This window comes from Chiloscyllium punctatum, chromosome 32 (assembly GCF_047496795.1).
Source record: "Chiloscyllium punctatum isolate Juve2018m chromosome 32, sChiPun1.3, whole genome shotgun sequence".
NCBI classification, from domain to species: domain Eukaryota; kingdom Metazoa; phylum Chordata; class Chondrichthyes; order Orectolobiformes; family Hemiscylliidae; genus Chiloscyllium; species Chiloscyllium punctatum.
The window spans coordinates 9226419-9246188 of record NC_092770.1 but is presented as its reverse complement, the minus strand read 5'-3'; the positions used below and the strand labels follow the sequence as shown (position 1 = coordinate 9246188).

The following is a 19770-nucleotide window of genomic DNA, read 5'->3' as shown; positions in this document are numbered from 1 at the left end:
GATATGGCCTGGGTGCTGGCAGGTGGGACTACATTGGGTTGGAATATCTGGTTGGCATGGACAAGTTGGACCGAAGGGTCTGTTTCCATGCCGTGCACCTCTGTGACTCTATGACTTTTTTGTATTACCACCTAGTGTTACTGAGCTTAAGCATATTTGACATTTAAACCTAAGTGGAATGTCAATGATTGAACTTGAACATGCTAGCTAAAAACAAATTTTCCTTTTCTTTCCCATTCTCACTGCCATAGCAGTGACACTGACCTGAAATTGAACTAAAACTAAATAAGCAAAGAACAAGAAAATTATTTTGCAAAAAATGAGAGAATCTAGTCTGCTTCATGGTCACTGATCTTTTATTAACAGTTTCTAGCTTTATCCAATATAAACATATAATATAAATTAAATAAGAACTAAGCTTTTACTTACAAGTACTGTTTATCATGTTTTAGTGGTCCGTTGCAAATTTTATCTATATTTTGCTGACATGACTTTTCACTTCCAATGGTGTATGTTTCTTCAATAGCATTCTGTCGGTATGTGTTTGTTCCACTGCAGGGTGGATTTTGAAAGCCTTCATTTGCAAAATATGGTTTTGGTTTTCTTACATAAGCATCATACCATGTAGAAATATTTCCATCATTCATAGCTGTTAAGAAATTGAAATAAGAATTAACATTAAAAAGCAAAATCTAATAGGTTTGAAAGTAAAATATGGATATGAGAAGTCTGAAATAAAAAGAGAAAATGCTGGAGAAACTCAGGAAGTCTGGCAGCACCTGTGGAGACAGAAACTAAGTTAATGCCACCAAAACTGTTATGGGCAAAGGATTAAATTCCAACTGACTTGAGGCCATGGCACAGTAGCTTAGATTATCACTTTTTTTTCTCGATGTTATAAACTGCTGGTTATATGGAGGAATCTATTGAATCACTGAGCACATTTAATAAAGAGCTTTCTTGGAGCAGGACCATAATGGTAAAGATTCATGTTTGGTCAAACTGTGTACAAAACTTTATAATTTTAGTAGATAACTTCCATTTTATTAAAATCAATAGATATGTTACTCATTGCAGGAAATGCAGTTTTGTTACATCTTTTCCTTTGATATGCTATTTGCAATCTTCTGCCCCAACAGAATTCAAATCTCATTTCCCATAATATTGCTCTGTGAGTGTGTATTCTTTCTGCTGTACAGCTCTATGCCTCTGCATGTTGAAGCTTCTTTTTGAAAAATTTATTCATGGGATATGGGTGTTATTGACTGTGTCAGCACTTATTGCCCATCCTTTATTGTTCTGAAGAGGTTGGAGGGTTGTGCTCCCATCTTGAAACTGTTACAGTCTTTGGAGTGTAGGGACTTCCATAGTGCTGTTGGGAAGGGCATTCCAAAACTTTGACCCAGTGACCGTAAGGAATGACATTATGGTTCCAAGTTAGAATGATGTGTGGCTTGGAAGGAAACGTGCAAGTAGTGGTGTTCCTGTGCATATTCTGCCATGGTCCTTTCAGGCAGAAGAGCTCCCATGTTTGGAGACTGCTGTCAAAGAACTCTTAGCTACTGTAGTGCATCATGTAAATGGTACACTCTGCTGCCATAATCTATTGGTGATAAAAGACCTGAAGTTTGAAGGTTCTGAGTAGCATATCAATCACTTTGTCCTGGGTGCTGTTGAGCTTCTCAAATGTTGTTGGAGTATTTATTATCAGCACATCAACTTTGGATGACAGAGTAACATTAAATAGGACTATAAAGCTGAAGCCTAAAAAGTATAAAAAGAAAATTGAAGTAACTTAGGTGAGATGTCTAAGTATACAGAAGAACTGCAACAAAAAGAACAAAATGGTTGCAGAAACTTAGGAAGATCACTGAAAATAGTTAAGAAAAAAGTACTTATCAAATTTGGCTAAAAGAGACCAAAACAAAAAATTAAATCAAAAGGCATGGGAAACTAAGGCCAGCTTTATTTACTTCTCTCAAAGGTTGTGAGTAATCACTACCTGAAAGTGCAGTGGATGCTGGGAAATTGAAGCAATTTAAGGAGGAGATAAACAGATTTTTAATTAGCAACTGGTTAAAGGGTAATGGGAAACAAGTAGGAAAGAAGGACAAAGATCAATAAACTTGGAATGTAATGTAATGTCAACGTGTTAACAAGTCAACACATTAAGGACACTCAATCTGAATATACGCAGCATGTGCAACAAGATAAATGACGTACAGATGTTAATGGAAGCAATTGTTTATTATCTAACTGCCATTACAGAAATGTGGTTGTATACTGACCAAGTCTGGGAACTGAATATTATTCCCAGTAATAAGTTTGTAAGTTCATAAGATATAGAAGCATAATTAGGCCATTTGGCCCATCAAGTCTGCTCTGCCATTTGATCATGACTGATATGCTCCTAACCCCCATTTTCCTGCCTTTCCTACATATCCCAAAAGGCATGGAATCAGTTTATTATCAAGGGAGAACCTTAGATTGGAAGAACAAAATATGAGATCTGAAATAATTCCACAGAGTCTGGTATCTGTCACTCTATGTATACACATCAAGAATCTTTGACACTAATTCAGCTCCCTCACAGCCAGCTCTCAGATTGAATAGAATGTCTACACTCCTGTTTTTATCTGTCAGCCAGGGCTTCCTGATTAGACCAGGCTTACAACCCCAGTTGGGGAACTCATATTCTATGAGGTTCACCTGGTTGATCTTGTTATAATCTCTACATCCCACCCTCTCTGAGTCTGAGGACATTTTCTTGTAGCTCCTCTTGGGGCATTTTAGCACCAGGTCAGGTTCCTCCAATTCTGTCTCTGATATGGATGGTGTGTAAAGCATAGTAACCCGCCTCTTCCAGCCGGAGCGTGTCAGAAGAATTTCATTCCCTTTTTCAGGCTGCAAAGGTGTCAAAATGGCAACATCGACCATATCCTGAACTATGAAAGCAACCACCCCAACACACACAAACGGAGTTGCATCAAGACACTATTCAAAAGGGCCGCAACACACGGCAGTACACCAGAACTGCAAAAAGAGGAAGAAGAACACCTATACAATGTATTCGCCAAAAACGGATACCCGCGCAATTTCATCAACAGATGCCTAAGGGAAAGACAACGGAACGAGGACATGCCACAACCCAAAGGACTAGCCACACTACCATACATCAGGAGCATTTCCGAACTGACAGCCAGACTACTGCGACCACTAGGACTCATAACAGCACACAAACCAACAGCCACTCTCAGACAACAACTCACCAGAACGAAGGACCCGATACCCAGCATGAGCCAAACTAATGTAGTGTACAAAATCCCATGCAAGGACTGCACAAAACACTACATAGGACAAACAGGAAGACAGTTAACGATCCGCATCCATGAACACCAACTAGCCACGAAATGACACGACCAGCTATCCTTAGTAGCCACACACACAGCTGACAAGCAACATGAATTCGACTGGGACAACACTACTATTATAGGACAAGCCAAACAGACAACAGCCAGGGAATTCCTCGAGGCATGGCACTCATCCACAGATTCTATCAACAAACACATCGACCTGGATCCAATATACCGGCCACTGCAGCGGACAGCTGGAACTGACAACCGGAAGCGGCAGAGACAAACCACTATAAATGTTGGAGGAAACATCACTGAAGCGCTTCACAGGAGGCTCCCAAGCACTGAGGATGTCACCTGGACAGGGGACGAAACGTCTGCAACACAAATTCCCAGCTCGGCCAACAGAACCACAACATCGACCATATCCATCTCAGATTTCGAGGTATCTTCAACACTTGATGGACCCAGAGAACCCAGGGGTTCCAGGACAGTCAGAAAGGCTGTTGAGGAGCCTGGCATGTTTTGCTCCTGCGCCGTTTGCGACTTTGCAGCTTTCATACAGTCAATGTGCTTATTCAGGACCATCGCACCTACCTGCACTTTATACATCATTGGACCTGACTTCATGTCGACCATGCCTCTTACCCATGCAGGGCCATTCCTGTGGTTCCCACACCAAACTTTATCCGCTGAAATAAAGTCTCTCTTGCTTGGCAGAGTCATGTGTCTGGTATTGGTGTTCCTGATGCCATTTCACCCCTCCCTCCCAGGGTTGGGAAGATCAGACTTCATTTGGTGTGCAGTTTTCTCCCCATTAGCAACTTTTTTGGAGCTACCCCTGTAGTTGCATAATGAGTGGTCCTATAATCAAATAGGAACCGGGACAGTTTGTTGTCTCATGAATCTGTAGGCTGCTCCTTTAAGCCAAAGTTTGGACTGCTCGTTCTGCCAGACAATGGACAATGGATGACATTGAACTATCCTTACATGTCGAATGCCACTTGATTTTAGTAAATAGTCAAAATCCCTGCTGTTAAATGATGGCCTGTTATCTTTGACCGACACTTCCAGTAGTCCGTGTATTGCAAAAGATGCGCCCAGCTTTTCTATTGTCATCTCAGTGTTTGACAAATGAACTTTGTGCATGTCCAGCCATTTTGAGTGAGTGTTCAAAGAACACTTTGTCCATGGAAGGCCCCGCACAGTCAATGTGTAACCGAGTCAATGGTTTACCAGCCATTCCCACAAATGTGTAGGAGCTGGTGGTGGTAATTTTTGTCCTTGTTGGCACTCTGGGCACTGCCCCACCGACATGGCTATGTCTGCATCCAATCCTGGCTACCACTCATAACTTCTTGCGAATATCTCATTTTGGAAACCTCTGGATGACCCTGGTGGAGTTCAGCTAGTTTCTGGCAGTGACCTTTGTTCGGGACAATCACTCTTGCTCCCCATAGTAATATGCCATCATCTACTGTGATCTAGACTCTCTGGGTCCAAAAAGATTTCAATTCTCTTTGTGATGACCCTTTGGTTTCTCCCATTACCAGCAGGTGTTTCAGTTTTGCCAGGACCAGATCGTTCAGCATCCAAAGTCTGATATGGTCAGCTGTGACTGGAACTGGGTCTAGAAAATTTAAAACCATTACTCTTTCAGTGGTAGTGCCACGGTGGTGTACCTGTCAGTGGGAGACTGCTCACTGCATCTGCATTTGTTACTTGACCTTCCAGTCAGTGTTCCAACTTGTAATGATACGCACTTAGGATTGAGACCCCAACGCTGAATTCAGCCTGAAGTTACAGGCTGCACTGCTTTGTTCTCTTTAAGTAGACCAACAAGAGTTTGAAGTCTATTATTATTACAAACTTACATTTGTAAAGATATTGGTGAGCTTCCTGAATCCAAATATGATCGCCAAATCTTCCTTCTGTAGCTGGGCATATTTATGCATTGCATTGACCAAAGTCTTGGATGTATACATAATTGAACTTTCCTCTCCATTTGGCCATGTATGAGTAAATATTATTTTGCTTTTGATTTTATTGTCATGTGTACTCAAATACCAAAAGCATAGGAGTACAGTGAAAAGTGTGTAATATCACCACACAAAGCACCATCTTAGGTATAAGTACCTAGATACAGAATCTTAGGAACATGGCAGAAAAAAAGAACAAAGTTAAAAGTTAAACACTGCAGTAATTATAGTGTAGTGTAAAACACAAAATAAGGTTAAAAGTTACACTTTGCAGAATTTACTAAGTTTAAATAGAAAATAAAGAATTCAAGCTGAAAATTCAAACATTACAGTCTTTCTTGGGTAATACAATGGTGATGCCATACATGGAAGTATTGCCTGTCATTACCAGATGTGATCAGAGTGTGAGAACACCTTAGAAGGTGACAGCTGTTTCTTCACTTCCCTGAAAGCTATGGCTTGGCTATGTGACCATTTCCAAGTCTGACCCTTTTTTCAGAGTTGATGCAAAGGTGCCAGGATGGAAGCTAGGTTTTATATGAACTTTCCAAAATAATTCACCAGCTCAAGGAAAGACCTAAGCTCCCGTACAGACATGGGAGCGGGCCACATTTGATCACCCTCATTTTATCTTCCAATGGATGTAACTGGGTTTTGTCAACTCTGAAGCCCAAGTAATGTAGATGGGGTGCCTGGAACACACATTTTTCCCTTCTAAGGCATATGGCCACCTGGGAGAAATGTCAAAGAACTATGTCCAAGTTGTGTAAGTGCCTCTTATTGGTCATCTTGCTATTAGCATGTTATCTAGATTAAATGGTGACTTGAGGGAAGACCTTTTAAAATATTTTCCCGAAAAATTGCACAGGCTGATGATACCCCAAATGAAAGTCTCGTATATTGGTACAAACCCTGATAAGAATTAATTGTAGCATACTTCAGGGATTCCCCATCAAACTACAATTGCAAGTATGCATGGTTCATGCCCAGCTTCTTGAAGGACACCACCCCTGTCAGCTTTGCAAGGGATTGGGTATTTATCCAGCTGCAAAAAATGTTTTACCGTTTGTTTACCATCTTGACACCAAGAACAGCTACGTAAGAATCCTATCATTGACTACAGTTCAGCCTTCAACACTATTATCCCCTCGACACTGATTACTAAACATTGTGATCGCGAACTAAGCCCCACTCTCTGAAACTGGATCCTCAGTTTCCTGACCCACAACCACAATCAGTGAAGACTGGGGACAGTATTTCATCATCACTAACACTCAACATTGGAGCTCCCCAGGGATGCGTACTCAGCCCCTTACTGTACTCACTGTATACCCATGACTGCGTTGCCAAGTACCAGACTAATGCCATTTACAAGTTCGCTGATGACACCACCATAGTCGGTCGAATCTCAGATGGGGTTGAAACAGTCGATCGATGAGAGGTGGAAGACCTAGAAAAATTGTGCACTGAGAACAATCTAGCTCTCAATGCCAGCAAAACCAAGGAACTCATTATTGACTTTCGGCGGGATGTTACTCATGACCCCATATACATTAATAGCACAGAGATGGAACAAGTGGAGACTGTCAAGCTCCTAGGAGTGGTCATCCACAACAAGCTTTCTTGAACTCTTCATGTGGACTCACTGGTTACAAAGCCCAACAACATCTCTTCTTCGTCAGGTAGCTGAGGAAATTTGGCATGACGGCAAATACCCTTGCCAACTTTTATAGGTGCGCCATCGAGAGCATTCTGTCTGGGTGTATCACCACCTGGTATGGCAACTGTAACATTCAAGATTGGAGATGGTTACAGAAAGTGGTGAACTCAGCCCGGGCAATCACAAAGGCCAATCTCCCATCTACAGAATCCATCTATCAGGCCTCCTGTCAGGGAAAGGTCGCCAGCATTCTTAAAGAGCCATCCCACTCTTGCAATGTTTTTCTACAACCCCTACCATCCGGGAGAAGGAACAGAAGCCTGAACACATGCACCAGCCGGTTTCAAAACAGTTTCTACCTTACTGTTGTTAGAATACTGAATGGACTCACAAACTCTTAACATTCGCCTGTACCTGTGTTTTTGTTTTTGCAGTCATTTACCTATTAGTTACTATCTATGCTATTTAACTCTGTGATCTGCCTGTATTGCTCGCAAGACAAAGCTTTTCACTGTGCCTCGGTACACGTGACAATAAATTCAATTCAATTTGATTTAAAATCCCCAGAAAGGCAAACTGACCTATTGGGATTCATAATCAGTTTGACTAGTGCTACCAATTCTGCAAACTGGATTGGTTTGATGATTCCTTTGTTTTCCAGCCTCCTGATTTCTGCCTCTACTTTTGCCCATAAGGCAACCGTCACTGGGTGAGCCTTTCAGAATCGTGGCCTTGGCTTATTTGATAGTTCCTAGACCTTCCTGAAAAGCTACTAGACATTTAACTGGACTTCACTCAGGCAGCCATTTTCTAATCAAAAAGTGTTGAGCCTATCTCGGAATCCTTCTCAACCAATTTTGCCCCATTAAGCTTGTGCTTGAGCTTTTTATTACAATCAGTCATAAAATTTACTACCAGCTGCAACTACAATGGCTTACCAGCGTGGATCTTGAAGAAATTTTTAACTGTTTGGCCAAGGCTTGGCTTGGTTTTGGGGTTTTGCTGTGGATTGATCAAGAATCACTCTGTTCAGGATCTGTCTTGAGTGAGGTAATGCAATTGGTGTTCTCCAAGCTCAATCGAGCTGGTGAGGGTATCCGCTTCCATTGGAATACCCTGCAACTCATATGCTCTGCTGCTGCATTTTCCAATGATGAAGCCAGTTAAAGTGCCTTTTTGAAGTCCAGTTGGGCTTGAGTTAGTAGGTGCTTTTGTGTGATTTCATTATTAATCCCACTTTTGTCACCATTGAAATAACTCCACAGAGGTTGATATCCCATCATGCTTTATTTACATGTGGAGAGTCCCACAGCAGCAGCTCTCAGAGTGAACAGGATGTCTGACACTTCTGTTCTTATGTGTCTGCCATGGCTCCCTGATTGGACTAGGTTAACAGCCCCAATCAGGGAACACATTTTCTATGAGGTCCATCTAGTTAAGCTCGTGCATGAAATGTCGATTTTACTGCTCCTCGGATGCTGCCTGAACTGCTGTGCTCTTCCAGCATCACTAATCCAGAATCTGGTTTCCAGCATCTGCAGTCATTGTTTTTACCTAGTTGATTTTAACCTGGCTGCGAATCCTTTTGCAAGGATACCTTCTTGAAGAAGTTTTCCTCCTCTCTCTACAAGAATCTCAGGGAGTACTCTATGCTACTTTCTCCCCCTCCCCACCCCCATCCTCCTCTCATTTATCTCTCCATCTTTCAGGCACTTTGCCTGTATTCCTGATGAAGGGCTTTTGCCTGAAATGTTGATTTTACTGCTCCTCGGATGCTGCCTGAACTGCTGTGCTCTCCCAGCACCACTAATCCAGAATCTGGTTTCCAGCATCTGCAGTCATTGTTTTTACCTAGGATTAGCTAAGGTAGAGCTAAGAAACAGCAGGGATAGCAAACTTTGATATAAATTATTTAAAGAAAAACAAACTATGATGATAGCATGGGCCATTAATCAGGCACGTGATATTAATTAGAAAAGCATGTAACATAGGCAATACAGTAACCATAGGTGATTTCAACCTGTATATCCACTGGATAAATATAATGAGTACTACTGCACTGGCGTTTTAGGGATGTGTTGATGATGGTTTTCTTGAGCAGTATGCTAAGGAACCTACTGGAGAATAAGCTATTTTAGATCTAATGTATGTGGCAAAAATGGCTAATTAGTAATCTTGTCACAAAAGAACTTTTAGGGATGAGTGATCATAATATGATAGAATTTTACTTTATGTGTGCGAAAGTGAGGTAGTTTAATTTGAAACTTAGGTGCTAAACCTGAATGAAGGAAAAATAAGGGTATGAGGAGCAACTTGGCTGAGGTGGATTGGGGCAAAACATTAAAAATTCATTGGTATATAGGCAACGGATAGTCTTTAAAGAATTGTTCCATAGTTTACAAATATTATACATTCTTTCAAGTTAACAAAATCCCAAAAAAGTCAGTCAACAAAAGAAATTAAGGATTATGTAAGTTTCATAGAAAAGAGCTACTTAGTTGCCAGAAATAGTAATAATCCTGAGGATTTGATTTGTTGAGTACTTGGCATCAGCTGTTCACAATAAATGTGGGTACCAAATGTAATACTTTCAAGTTCGCAAATGACACAAAGTTAGGGTGGGAATGTGCTCTGAGGAAGATGCAAATTAGTTTCAAGAGAATTTTGGCAGATTTAATGGATAGGAAAGAATACAAAAGATGGAATGTGGAAAAATGTGAGGTTATTGACAATGCTCGGAGGATCAGATGTATAGAGTACTTCTTAAATGAAAAGAGATTTGAAAGTACAGATGTACAAAGGGACGTGAGTGTGGCCATCAATAAGTAGTTGAAGGCTAATGTGGAGCTACAGCAAGCAATCAGAAAGGCTGAAAGAAAGCCAGCCTTTATTACAAGAGGATTTGGGTACAATTGAAATCTTGCTTCAATTATAGCTAGCCTTGCTTAGACCGCAATGAGTACCTTGAGCAGTTTTGGTTCTCTTATCTGAGGAAGCATATCACTGCCATAGATGGAGTGCAACAAAGGTTCACCATTCTTGTTCCTGGGATGGCAGAATTATCCAGTAAAGAGAGATGCAGGAAATTCAGCCTGTGTTCTCTAGAGTTTTGATGATAAGCGGCGATTGCATTGAAACCTATAAAATACTTAAAGATACAGACAAGGTAGATACAGGTCTGATGTTTCTGTTGGTTGAGGAATTAAGAATTGGGGTATAATTTATAAATAATTAGCATATGGAGATGCCGGTGTTGGACTGGGGTGTACAAAGTTAAAAATCACACAACACCAGGTTATAGTCCAACAGGTTTAATTGGAAGCACTAGCTTTCAGAGCGCTGCTCCTTTGTCAGGGAGTTCATCAACCACCTGATGAAGGAGCAGCGCTCTGAAAGCTAGTGCTTCCAATTAAACCTGTTGGACTATAACCTGGTGTTGTGTGATTTTTAACTAAAGCTAATCAGAATGGAGAAGACCATAACTTTCTTTTTATTCAGCAGCTTGTAAATCTTTAATATTCTCTGTCCCAAACATCCGCGAAAGTTCAGTTACTGAGAATGTTCAAAGTAGAGATTAAAATATTCTAAATACCAATGAATACAAAGGGATATGGGGATAGCATGGGTAAAAATGTATCAATGTGGATAGTCATCCATGATCATATTGAATGGTGAAGCACACTAAATGGGCTGAATGACCCTAGGCTGCTATAAGTTTTAAAGTGGTCTCAGTACATTTTGTTTCAATTCAAGATATGTGCAAAACTAAATTGAATATGATGACAAACACTCGAATTGAACTATGACTTTAGAAACAAGTGGGAAACAGTTTGTCAAAACTGAAATACTGAAAATTGTTGAGATATTAAATTGTAATAAGGTATACATATAACAGATAGATCTCTACTTTTTCACAGTATGGGTACATGTTGATTTCATCTCATTTCATGGAAAAATTGTTTTCTTATATGAAGATTTAAAAAGCTATTACTCATATATTCAAGATTTAAAAAGCTAGAATTGGAACTTTCATAAACCACATGATGGCAGTGCAGGAAATAGAACATGCAGCACTTACGAATTTAGGATGCTTGTCAGAGGATGTGTCTGAGATGCATCATTAGTGTGAGACACTTCTTAGTAGGTATGACATAGAACATAGGACAGTACAGCACAGAAACAGGGCCTTCGGTCCACAATGTTGTGCTGAACTTGACACCAAATCAAACTAATACCATCTGACCTGCCTTGGTACATATTCCTCCATTCCTTGCATATTCATGTACTAATATCTAAAAGTCCCTTAAGTGCCCCTATCATATCTGGCTCCATCACCACCCCGGCAACATGTTCCATTTTCCTACCACCCTCTGTGTAAAAAGTCTTGCCCCTCACATCTCGTTCAAACTTTCCCCCATCACCTGAAATGCATGCCACCCTAATATCAGAGTCAGATGCTGTGTAAGATCCCTTAGGTTATGCTGACACTATGTGCCTAAAATGAGAAGATCTTTCACATTTCAATGTATCTCACCTTGATCGGCACATTAATATAATATAAATAATATCATTATTGGTTTAAGATGCTTTAATCATCACATATCAGCATCTTTCTGTCTTTGAAATCTGGGCCTTTATAACAGCATTTATTCTCGCACAAAAGTCAATTTCTGAGAGAAGGTATGTGTCAAAATGTGCACATCTCAGTAGGAATACATACATTGTAATGTTATTACTTTGTAGAAATACTGACTAAGGCAAGAGAAAATGTGATAGACTTTGAAATATACTTTACTTGAACACAAATAAAAAACTTATTGTTGATCAAACTACAAACACAGTTCCCAAAGATAAGTGTAGACTTTGAAACTCAGCCAAGCATGACAGAATGATGAGCTTTAGTAAAATGATAATAAACGGATCTACTGAAATTCATGACTAGATGCATCTTTTTTAACTTGCATCTTTCAATCTAAGATATCCGATAGAATTATTAATTCCTACTAACAGTCTTTTTACAGTTTAAAGACCAAGGCAGCTAAAAATTTCCTATTATTGCACTTTAACCAGACCTTTCAAGGGCATTTATGCTTATTTCACTAAGTTGTGACTCCCACACTGTGATTTAAGGGTCATGAACTATCCAAAGGAGATGGTCTATTTGAATTCAGCACAGATTAACTGGCCCTGCTGAGTTCAGGATTCCCACCTGTGTGAATCATCCAGGTCTCTTTTCTCAACTAGCAAAAACTAGATCTTTAGGAAATGAGCTAACCTCACAACTGGTCCTGGCGGCTATTCTTAAAAGTCTGCAGAGTTCTCTGCAGAATTCCAGCCCAAAATAGCTGACGTGGCTGAAGAGAACAGTTGATAAAATAGATCACATTTTTAAGTGATAGCAGAATTGCATAATCCTCAATGAATTGCATATGCAGCAAGTCATCGGCACTAAAACATCATATGGTGATCTGGTAACATGAGTATTGCAGGACAAAATGGCTAATAAAATTCAGAAGTTTATTCTACGTTACCATAGGGCCCAACTGTGTCTACATTTTGAGTGTGGTTACACCCCACGCACAGCATGTATTGTTTCATTTTCCACTTACAGAAACCAGACACATTAGCAGTTAAAATATGTATTCTTACTTTCCCATTATAAATTAAACATCTCATAAACAAAATTAGAAAAAGAAAGGTGTTAATGCATTTGTATACAGATTGCTTCTGTGCCTGACAAGTCATGAACGGCATTGAAATTTGTGCAATAATTGGCAAACATCCTCACTTCTGATCTGATGATAGAGGGAAGGCTAACGATGAAGAGCTGAAGATGGTTCAATAATAGACAGTACCGTCATCAACTCCTGCAGAGATTCTGACCTCCAACAACTAGACCATCTTACTTTCTGCCAGGTATGACTCGAATTAGTGGAGAGTTTTCCCTCTGATTTCATTGACTGCAGTTTTACTCAGGCTCCTCATTGTCAAGGACAGTCACTCAATCCTCATCTCCGGAATTCTTTGTCCATGTTTGAACTAAAACTGTAATAAGGTCAGGAGCAGAGTGGTCCTGTTGGAACTTAAATTGAGTATCAGTGAGCAAGTTATTGCATTGATGTGCTGGGCTCCCTCATTATTGAGGATGGGGATATTTGTGGAGGTAAGTTGACTTGCCTCTGCTTGAACTTCCAAAGGCTCCGCTTGTGGTGTCCTGAGTGGAAACTGCCGAGAGAATTGTGTGTGGTTCCACCCAGAAGGCTGGGTGCCTCTGGCATTCTCCTGTTTGCTTGTGAGGAGGGGGCACTTGGACTGGAGTCAAGGTTCCCAAGAACCCTGTGCCCATGTGTTTGATCCTGGACACCAACACGTGGGGCGATGAAGTGCAGATGTGTGCACCTCTCCAGGTGCCCATGTGGGAACTGGGCCTGGCTCTTGATGGCACCTGTCAACCTTTCCATTGATGCAACTAATGTGAAAAGAAGGCCCTATGTCCCATTTGCCTGTCTGATGCTGCTGTTCTGCACTGTGCATTGGGATGAAGGCCCTGATTGCCAACACCACACGATCATCTCCTGCTTGGGGTTGCAAAGGTACCTCATCTCTGCCAGTCTAGACCATTCCTTCCTCAGCCAGTTGCAGAGTTGTCACTGTGAGGTGCTTACCAGATGGTGTACTTACACTCGCCATGTCTATGCGTCCCCACCCTCCACTTCCATCTCCCTCCCCTGCCCAAAGCTGATGCAAGGTGACAGCCTTGTCATTGTGTTCTCCAAGACCTCCATACTCTTGTCCTCAGACCTGAGGTTAAGATTAATGCTTCTGGTGGAACTGAGCATTTCCCTTCAGAGATCGAGGGTAAGCTAGGCAAACGAGAGAGAGAAGGCATTGCAGCTGATGATTAGAAGTGATGTGCAATGACTGAGAGTGACATCAGGTTCGAGCTAATGTGGGATGAAGAATGATACCTACTCATAAGGCAGGAAATGGATATTACTGCATCCTTGTAGGAGTGGTGTTGATTTACTCCTGCAAGGACAAGGATTCTCTCCTTGTAGGGGATCAGGCACCCCCTTCTGTCTTGGCTGTCTCTGTCATGTAATGGGCTGTAATGAGCAAAAGGGGACCAATGAGTGGGATTACGATGGGTGGTATGACTTCAGTCCTGATATATGTGAGGGCAAGGTAAAGGTAGTGAGGTATACAGAAGGGCTAAACAGGCATGAAGGACATGCAGGATTAGGACTATGGGAGGGTTATGGGGGGGGGGGGCAAATGAGTGAACAAAGTTATTGCATGCAATAATGAGACTGGCAGAGCATGAGCATTGGCAGGAAGTGTGTGCAGTAACAGAGATGGACTGAGTGTGAGGTGGTAAAGTGAAGAATATGACATATACCCCCTAGAGGAGTGGAGAAGATCACTGACCTTCAATCTGCATTCCGCTGGATTTGTGGGGGTATTACTGACCCAGGTGGCTACGTGACACCAAACTGGAAAAGTCTGGTGGCATGGCTCCACTGTCAGTCGTCCTCTGGGTACCTCTCCTCTGGGCCATGGCATTGACCAGAAGCTCCAGGCCCCTGTCACAGAATGCGGCAGTGCCAATATTCATCAAGACACAAAACAGGTTTTAAACAGGCATAAGGGATTCTGATTCTTAGGCGAGTATCTGCCGAGTAGTGGGTTGTTGTGGAAACAGTGCATGGTAAAATGGGGTAGAAATTAGACATTAGAAAAACCATAGGGTCAGAGTTAGTAATTGAAGAGGTTAAGACAAGAAAACCTGCTTGGCCTTGCAACAAAAAAAACTCTCCAAAAACACAATGCAACTCAGATTAGCTGAACAGCATGGGATCCAGCCTAGGTTCTTTCATTTACACTGCATTTGTCTACCTTTCTTGCTCCAACAGGGCAAGAAAATTTATTGCTAATTTTTATCTCAGTCAATGCATCTTACAGATAGACAGACAGAGAGATATGATACTGGATTAGTGGTGCTGGAAGAGCACAGCAGTTCAGGCAGCATCCAACGAGCAGCGAAATCAACGTTTCGGGCAAAAGCCCTTCAGCAGGAATAAAGGCAGTGAGCCTGAAGCATGGAGAGATAAGCTAGAGGAGGGTGGGGGTGGGGAGAGAGTAGCACAGAGTACATGGGTGAGTGGGGGAGGAGATGAAGGTGATAGGTCAAGGAGGAGAGGGTGGAGTGAATAGGTGGAAAAGAAGATAGGCAGGTCGGACAAGTCAAGGAGTTAGTAACTGAGCTGCAAGTTTGAAACTAGGATGAGGTGGGGGAAGGGGAAATGAGGAAGCTGTTGAAGTCCACATTGATGCCCTGGGGTTGAAGTGTTCCGAGGCGGAAGATGAGGCGTTCTTCCTCCAGTCGTCTGGTTTGATTTTCAGCATCTGCAGTCATTGTTTTTACCAGAGAGATATGATACTAGTCTTACAGATTTGACTGGCTTAATGACATTCTCCAGATAAAGCTTATTCACAAAATCATAGAAGAAGTAAATTTTCACCTTCAAAATGGAGTCTTTAATACAAAATAAAAACAATGATGTTGCTTGACATATTGCATGCAAAAACTTGCATAGTTTGAGAATCTGAATACAATTATACCACCCGTATCTTCTCTAAGACTGACACTCCTTTCTAGAACTCCTAAAGTCTGATCAAGTTTCAGAAATGGAACTTTCAGTGCACCCAATCTCTTGCTGAATGTTCTTGCACAATATCAGCTCTTCTCTGAAAATGCTTAATCAGGGAATCAGTCCCATAGTCTATATTGCCTCTAAGCAGTGCAGCCACAAAGCAACCCAGAAGTTTCCACACACAAGTCAACCTCTTGAAGTTACCACATGCGAATGGTTGGACCAAACAATAATTAAAGACCTCCAAATGTTAGGTGCATCACACAAGATAAAAAAGAGGATATATTACTAATGGCAGCACCACAAATGTAATGGTGTTAGACTGAGGCAAAGTGGTGAACAATTATCAATTAATTTCCTCATGTTAGTTATATTTGATTGATGTCAAACTTTGGAAAAAGTAATGAATTTTTACCTCTTATCTCAGTCACTATAACTTGTATTTTTTTGATAGAACCATGTTCGTCTGTGAAATAACATGTAGGCATTCTGATTGTCATAGTTGTGGAAGTGACTTGCAATGCTCCATTTTTATCCAAAGCAACAGCTGGTTTAAAAGTAGGTTTTGGTGGAGCTGTGGAAAAAAATGAAGTAATGAAAATCATTGTTTGAAACCAACATTGAAAATATAAATAAAATGTCATACACTGTTTTCTAGTGTTACTAAAACTTTAAACAGTTAGCTTGGTAGCAGGTGTGGTTATTATATAAAAATATTAAGTATGTATTCTCAATACATTTGTATTATGTATGTGCCATGAAAGCTTTTGAGTTCCTTTCATAATTGTGATGGCATTAAAACATATGAAGACTGAGGCTTGTTGCAAGTATCTCATTATTTTGCATCACAACCAGTATCTTGTCATTCCCTTGTGATTTGATTTTTATAATTCAGAAAATACGAAACAATAGGCAGCTTTTATTATTCATAACTACATGAAGGTGGATCTATTTTGACTTTATGGCATGAGAAGATTGTTAGATCTCTATGGCCGATGACATCGTTGGCTTCCTACTCTTGTCTGGAATTGAAAAAATAAATCTATTTGCTTCTAGTTTCCATTTCTCTCTCATGGCCACCTGGCCCATCTTTGACTCTTCCCTTCCCATCCTTGACTTCTGTCTCTATTTCTAGGGAAAAGCTGTTCATCAACATCAATTACAAAGCCAACAACCTCTGCAGTTACTTTGACTACACTCCCTCACATCTTTCCTTCAGTAAGGATTCAATTCCATTCTCCTAACTTCTCTGTCTCTGTTGCATCTGTTTTGATGATGTCATCTTCCACAAAGCAGCTTCCAACCTGTATTTCTTTTCCCTCAATTAAGGATACCATGCCAACTCATGCTCTTCCTTCCACTCTCAGCACCACCCACCACCCTACTACCACTCCCCAGGGCCCTGAGCTCCTTTGGACCGTTCTTGCAACTTTGCCTTCACAACTTCCCAACTTTCCAATGCTGGGTCCCTCCTTGTCCTCATTTTCCAATCATCTTGAACAAATTCCGCCACCTCCAGAGAGATACCACAACCTAATTCCCCTCACTTGTCAACATTGCACAGGAAGCATTCCCTCTGTAACACCGCAGCCTACTCCTCCATCACTCTTAAAAGCTCCTCTCTTCCATAGCATCTCCCCATACAAAGGTAATAGGTATAACAATTGCTCTTTCATCATCCTCATCATCCAAGGTCCTATCCTCTATCTGAAACGGTCATTCACCTGCATTTTTTTCAATGGAGTTCACTGTATTCATTGCTGGTAGTATGGTCTCCTCTGCACTGATGAGATCAAATGCAGACTTTTTTTTCAAAGAATTCCACACCTCATTGCAGGCCAAGTGATAAGACCTCTTGTAATGCAGTGGTAGTGTCTCTATTTCTGGGCCGAGAGTCAAGTCTCCCCTGAGTCTTAGTTCAAGTCCAGAGGTACATTATAACAACCCTAAACAGCTGGATTCAAAAATATCTATGCCAAGTGCTTCTCTAATGTGTTTATTGGGCGAATAAGCGTGAGTAGGGAATGAAGTGGATATTGGCTAAAAAGTGTTATGAGGGTGGGTGTATGGGTAAGGAAGATCCATTAGTTGGCATGGATTAGGAATGATTTGACATGGAGTTAATATGGGGCTATAAAGGGCTATGGTGGCAGATGAATGGGTATGGAAGGAATATGAATTGGCATTGAGAGAATATGGGGATCATGGATAAAATGTTTTGAAGATATTTTTCAAAAGGTTCTTGAATCCTGACTATACTTCAATATTCCTTTGAGCAGCCACAATCCATAAGCCATGAAAGTGGACTAACTCTGCATCGGAGCCAGCAGATCAGGAGTCTATACTGTATGCTCACTAATTGTACCCTAATGCTGAGCCAGTGAAAATGGAGCTGCTGGGAATAGGGAGGGGGCAGAAATTGGGTCCTGACCACCACTTTTCATGGATTTCTGAGTCCTCCTGACTCCACGGAATCCAAACCTATAATTTTGAAAGCTTACATAATTATATTTCTTTCTCTTCCAATCCGTCTGTATAGGATAAGAAAGAAAGCTGACATAGATGCACACATTGAAACATTAAGGCAACAATGCAACTTGCATAGAAAATAGATATGTTGCCGTGGCTACAATGTCCTTTCAAATTGTGAACAAAATCCCATGCCTCATTTTCTTTGCACACTATCACCCTTATATTACCTTCTCCTGCCTGCTTTCAGCAGAAGAATTTACAAACCCCATAAGTAGAGATGATTAGATTCCCTACAGCATGGAAACAGGCCCTTCGACCCAACAAGTTCACACCAACTCTCCGAAGAGTAACCCACCTGGACCCATTCCGCTACCCTATATTTATCCCTGACTAATATACCTCTCACAATTTAGCATAGCCAATTCACCTGACCAGCACATCTTTTGGATTGTGGGAGGAAACCCACGCAGATGCAGGGAGAATGTACAAACTCCACACAGACAGTGTGGGAATCGAACTCGGGTCCTTGGTGCTGTGAGGCAGCAGTGCTAACCACTGAGCCACGGCGCTGCCCCTTAATATGGAATGGCAAAGTACTTGAAGAAAATGAAAATTTTGTCTCTGGAGTCTTTGACAAGAGAGGCAATGTCACTATTGCCCAGAACTTTCTCTTTGTTCTCTGTTATCCTCACTTCTTTTTCACCTAATCATGAGGGCATTATTGAAACACTTGCAATTGAATGAAATAAATGTTAGTAAGATACATACCTTTCACATCCATAGTTATTTTCTGCTCTAAAGTTTGTGGCCCAGCACCAGCTCCATTTACAGCACGGACCTCAGGATAAAGGGAATTGACATTTAATAAACAGAAAAGGGAAATTCACTCAGGCAGGTTGAATAACATTAACAAATACCTTCCTGTTAAAATGTGATCTTATTCAATGCAATAGTCCCAATATAAAAACAAAATTAAGATACTGTAGAATATTATAGTGGACCTTTACAATGTTCAGTATCATCATTGATTCATATCCTGTTATGCATGCTACAGTTCCCAAGTCATCACATTCCACATGTACTTGGGGAGGCTATTTGCTTACTTTGTCATCCAGTGAAGGAGGGATATAAATTGCATGGGGAGGCAGGTGGTTGGAATTATGCTGCATAGTTACATTTTAAGTGTTTAATTGTTTAAGAAGTTTAGCTTGTGAGTTTCTATTTGTAATGAAGTTTTACCCATGCCACCTAAGTGCTCTGAGAAGCTTTGATTTTTCATTTTCCTCTCCTATTTGCACTGTGAAGGACTATTTGTTGCTGATTGACCAGGTGCACAGCTGCACTTTAAATATCGTGCCAGTTGTGGAAATACTGACAGATCCTGGCAATCATAATTCACTGCTGACAAGTACATAATAAAATAATGCCATAGAGGCCTGGTGCCTACGTATTGATGCAAGCAACATGACATTGCATCAGGTAACACACTAGAGCTCCTGGTGAGAAACTCTCCATAAAACACCCCAAAATTGACACTTGGTTTTTTGGAAAAGTTTGGCATTTTGTTCTATATTTGGGTAACTTGGCCTGCTTAATTATATCTTTTGTTTTCATTTTATGCAATAATCTTCTGTTTTGTTAGAGAAATTCTT

General features: G+C 40.9%; 1 protein-coding gene across 1 annotated transcript in view; it reads right to left on the bottom strand.

Annotated features, from left to right (window-relative positions):
• ptprq (protein tyrosine phosphatase receptor type Q) overlaps nucleotides 1–19770 on the bottom strand; it is a 180569-nt gene that overhangs the window by 44977 nt on the left and 115822 nt on the right. Inside the window, exons 37-39 of the mRNA XM_072551604.1 lie at nucleotides 18887–18956; nucleotides 16062–16220; nucleotides 430–649 (exon numbers count right to left, since the gene is read on the bottom strand). Coding sequence (XP_072407705.1) covers nucleotides 430–649; nucleotides 16062–16220; nucleotides 18887–18956 — 449 coding nt within the window. The remainder of the gene's footprint in view (nucleotides 1–429; nucleotides 650–16061; nucleotides 16221–18886; nucleotides 18957–19770) is intronic.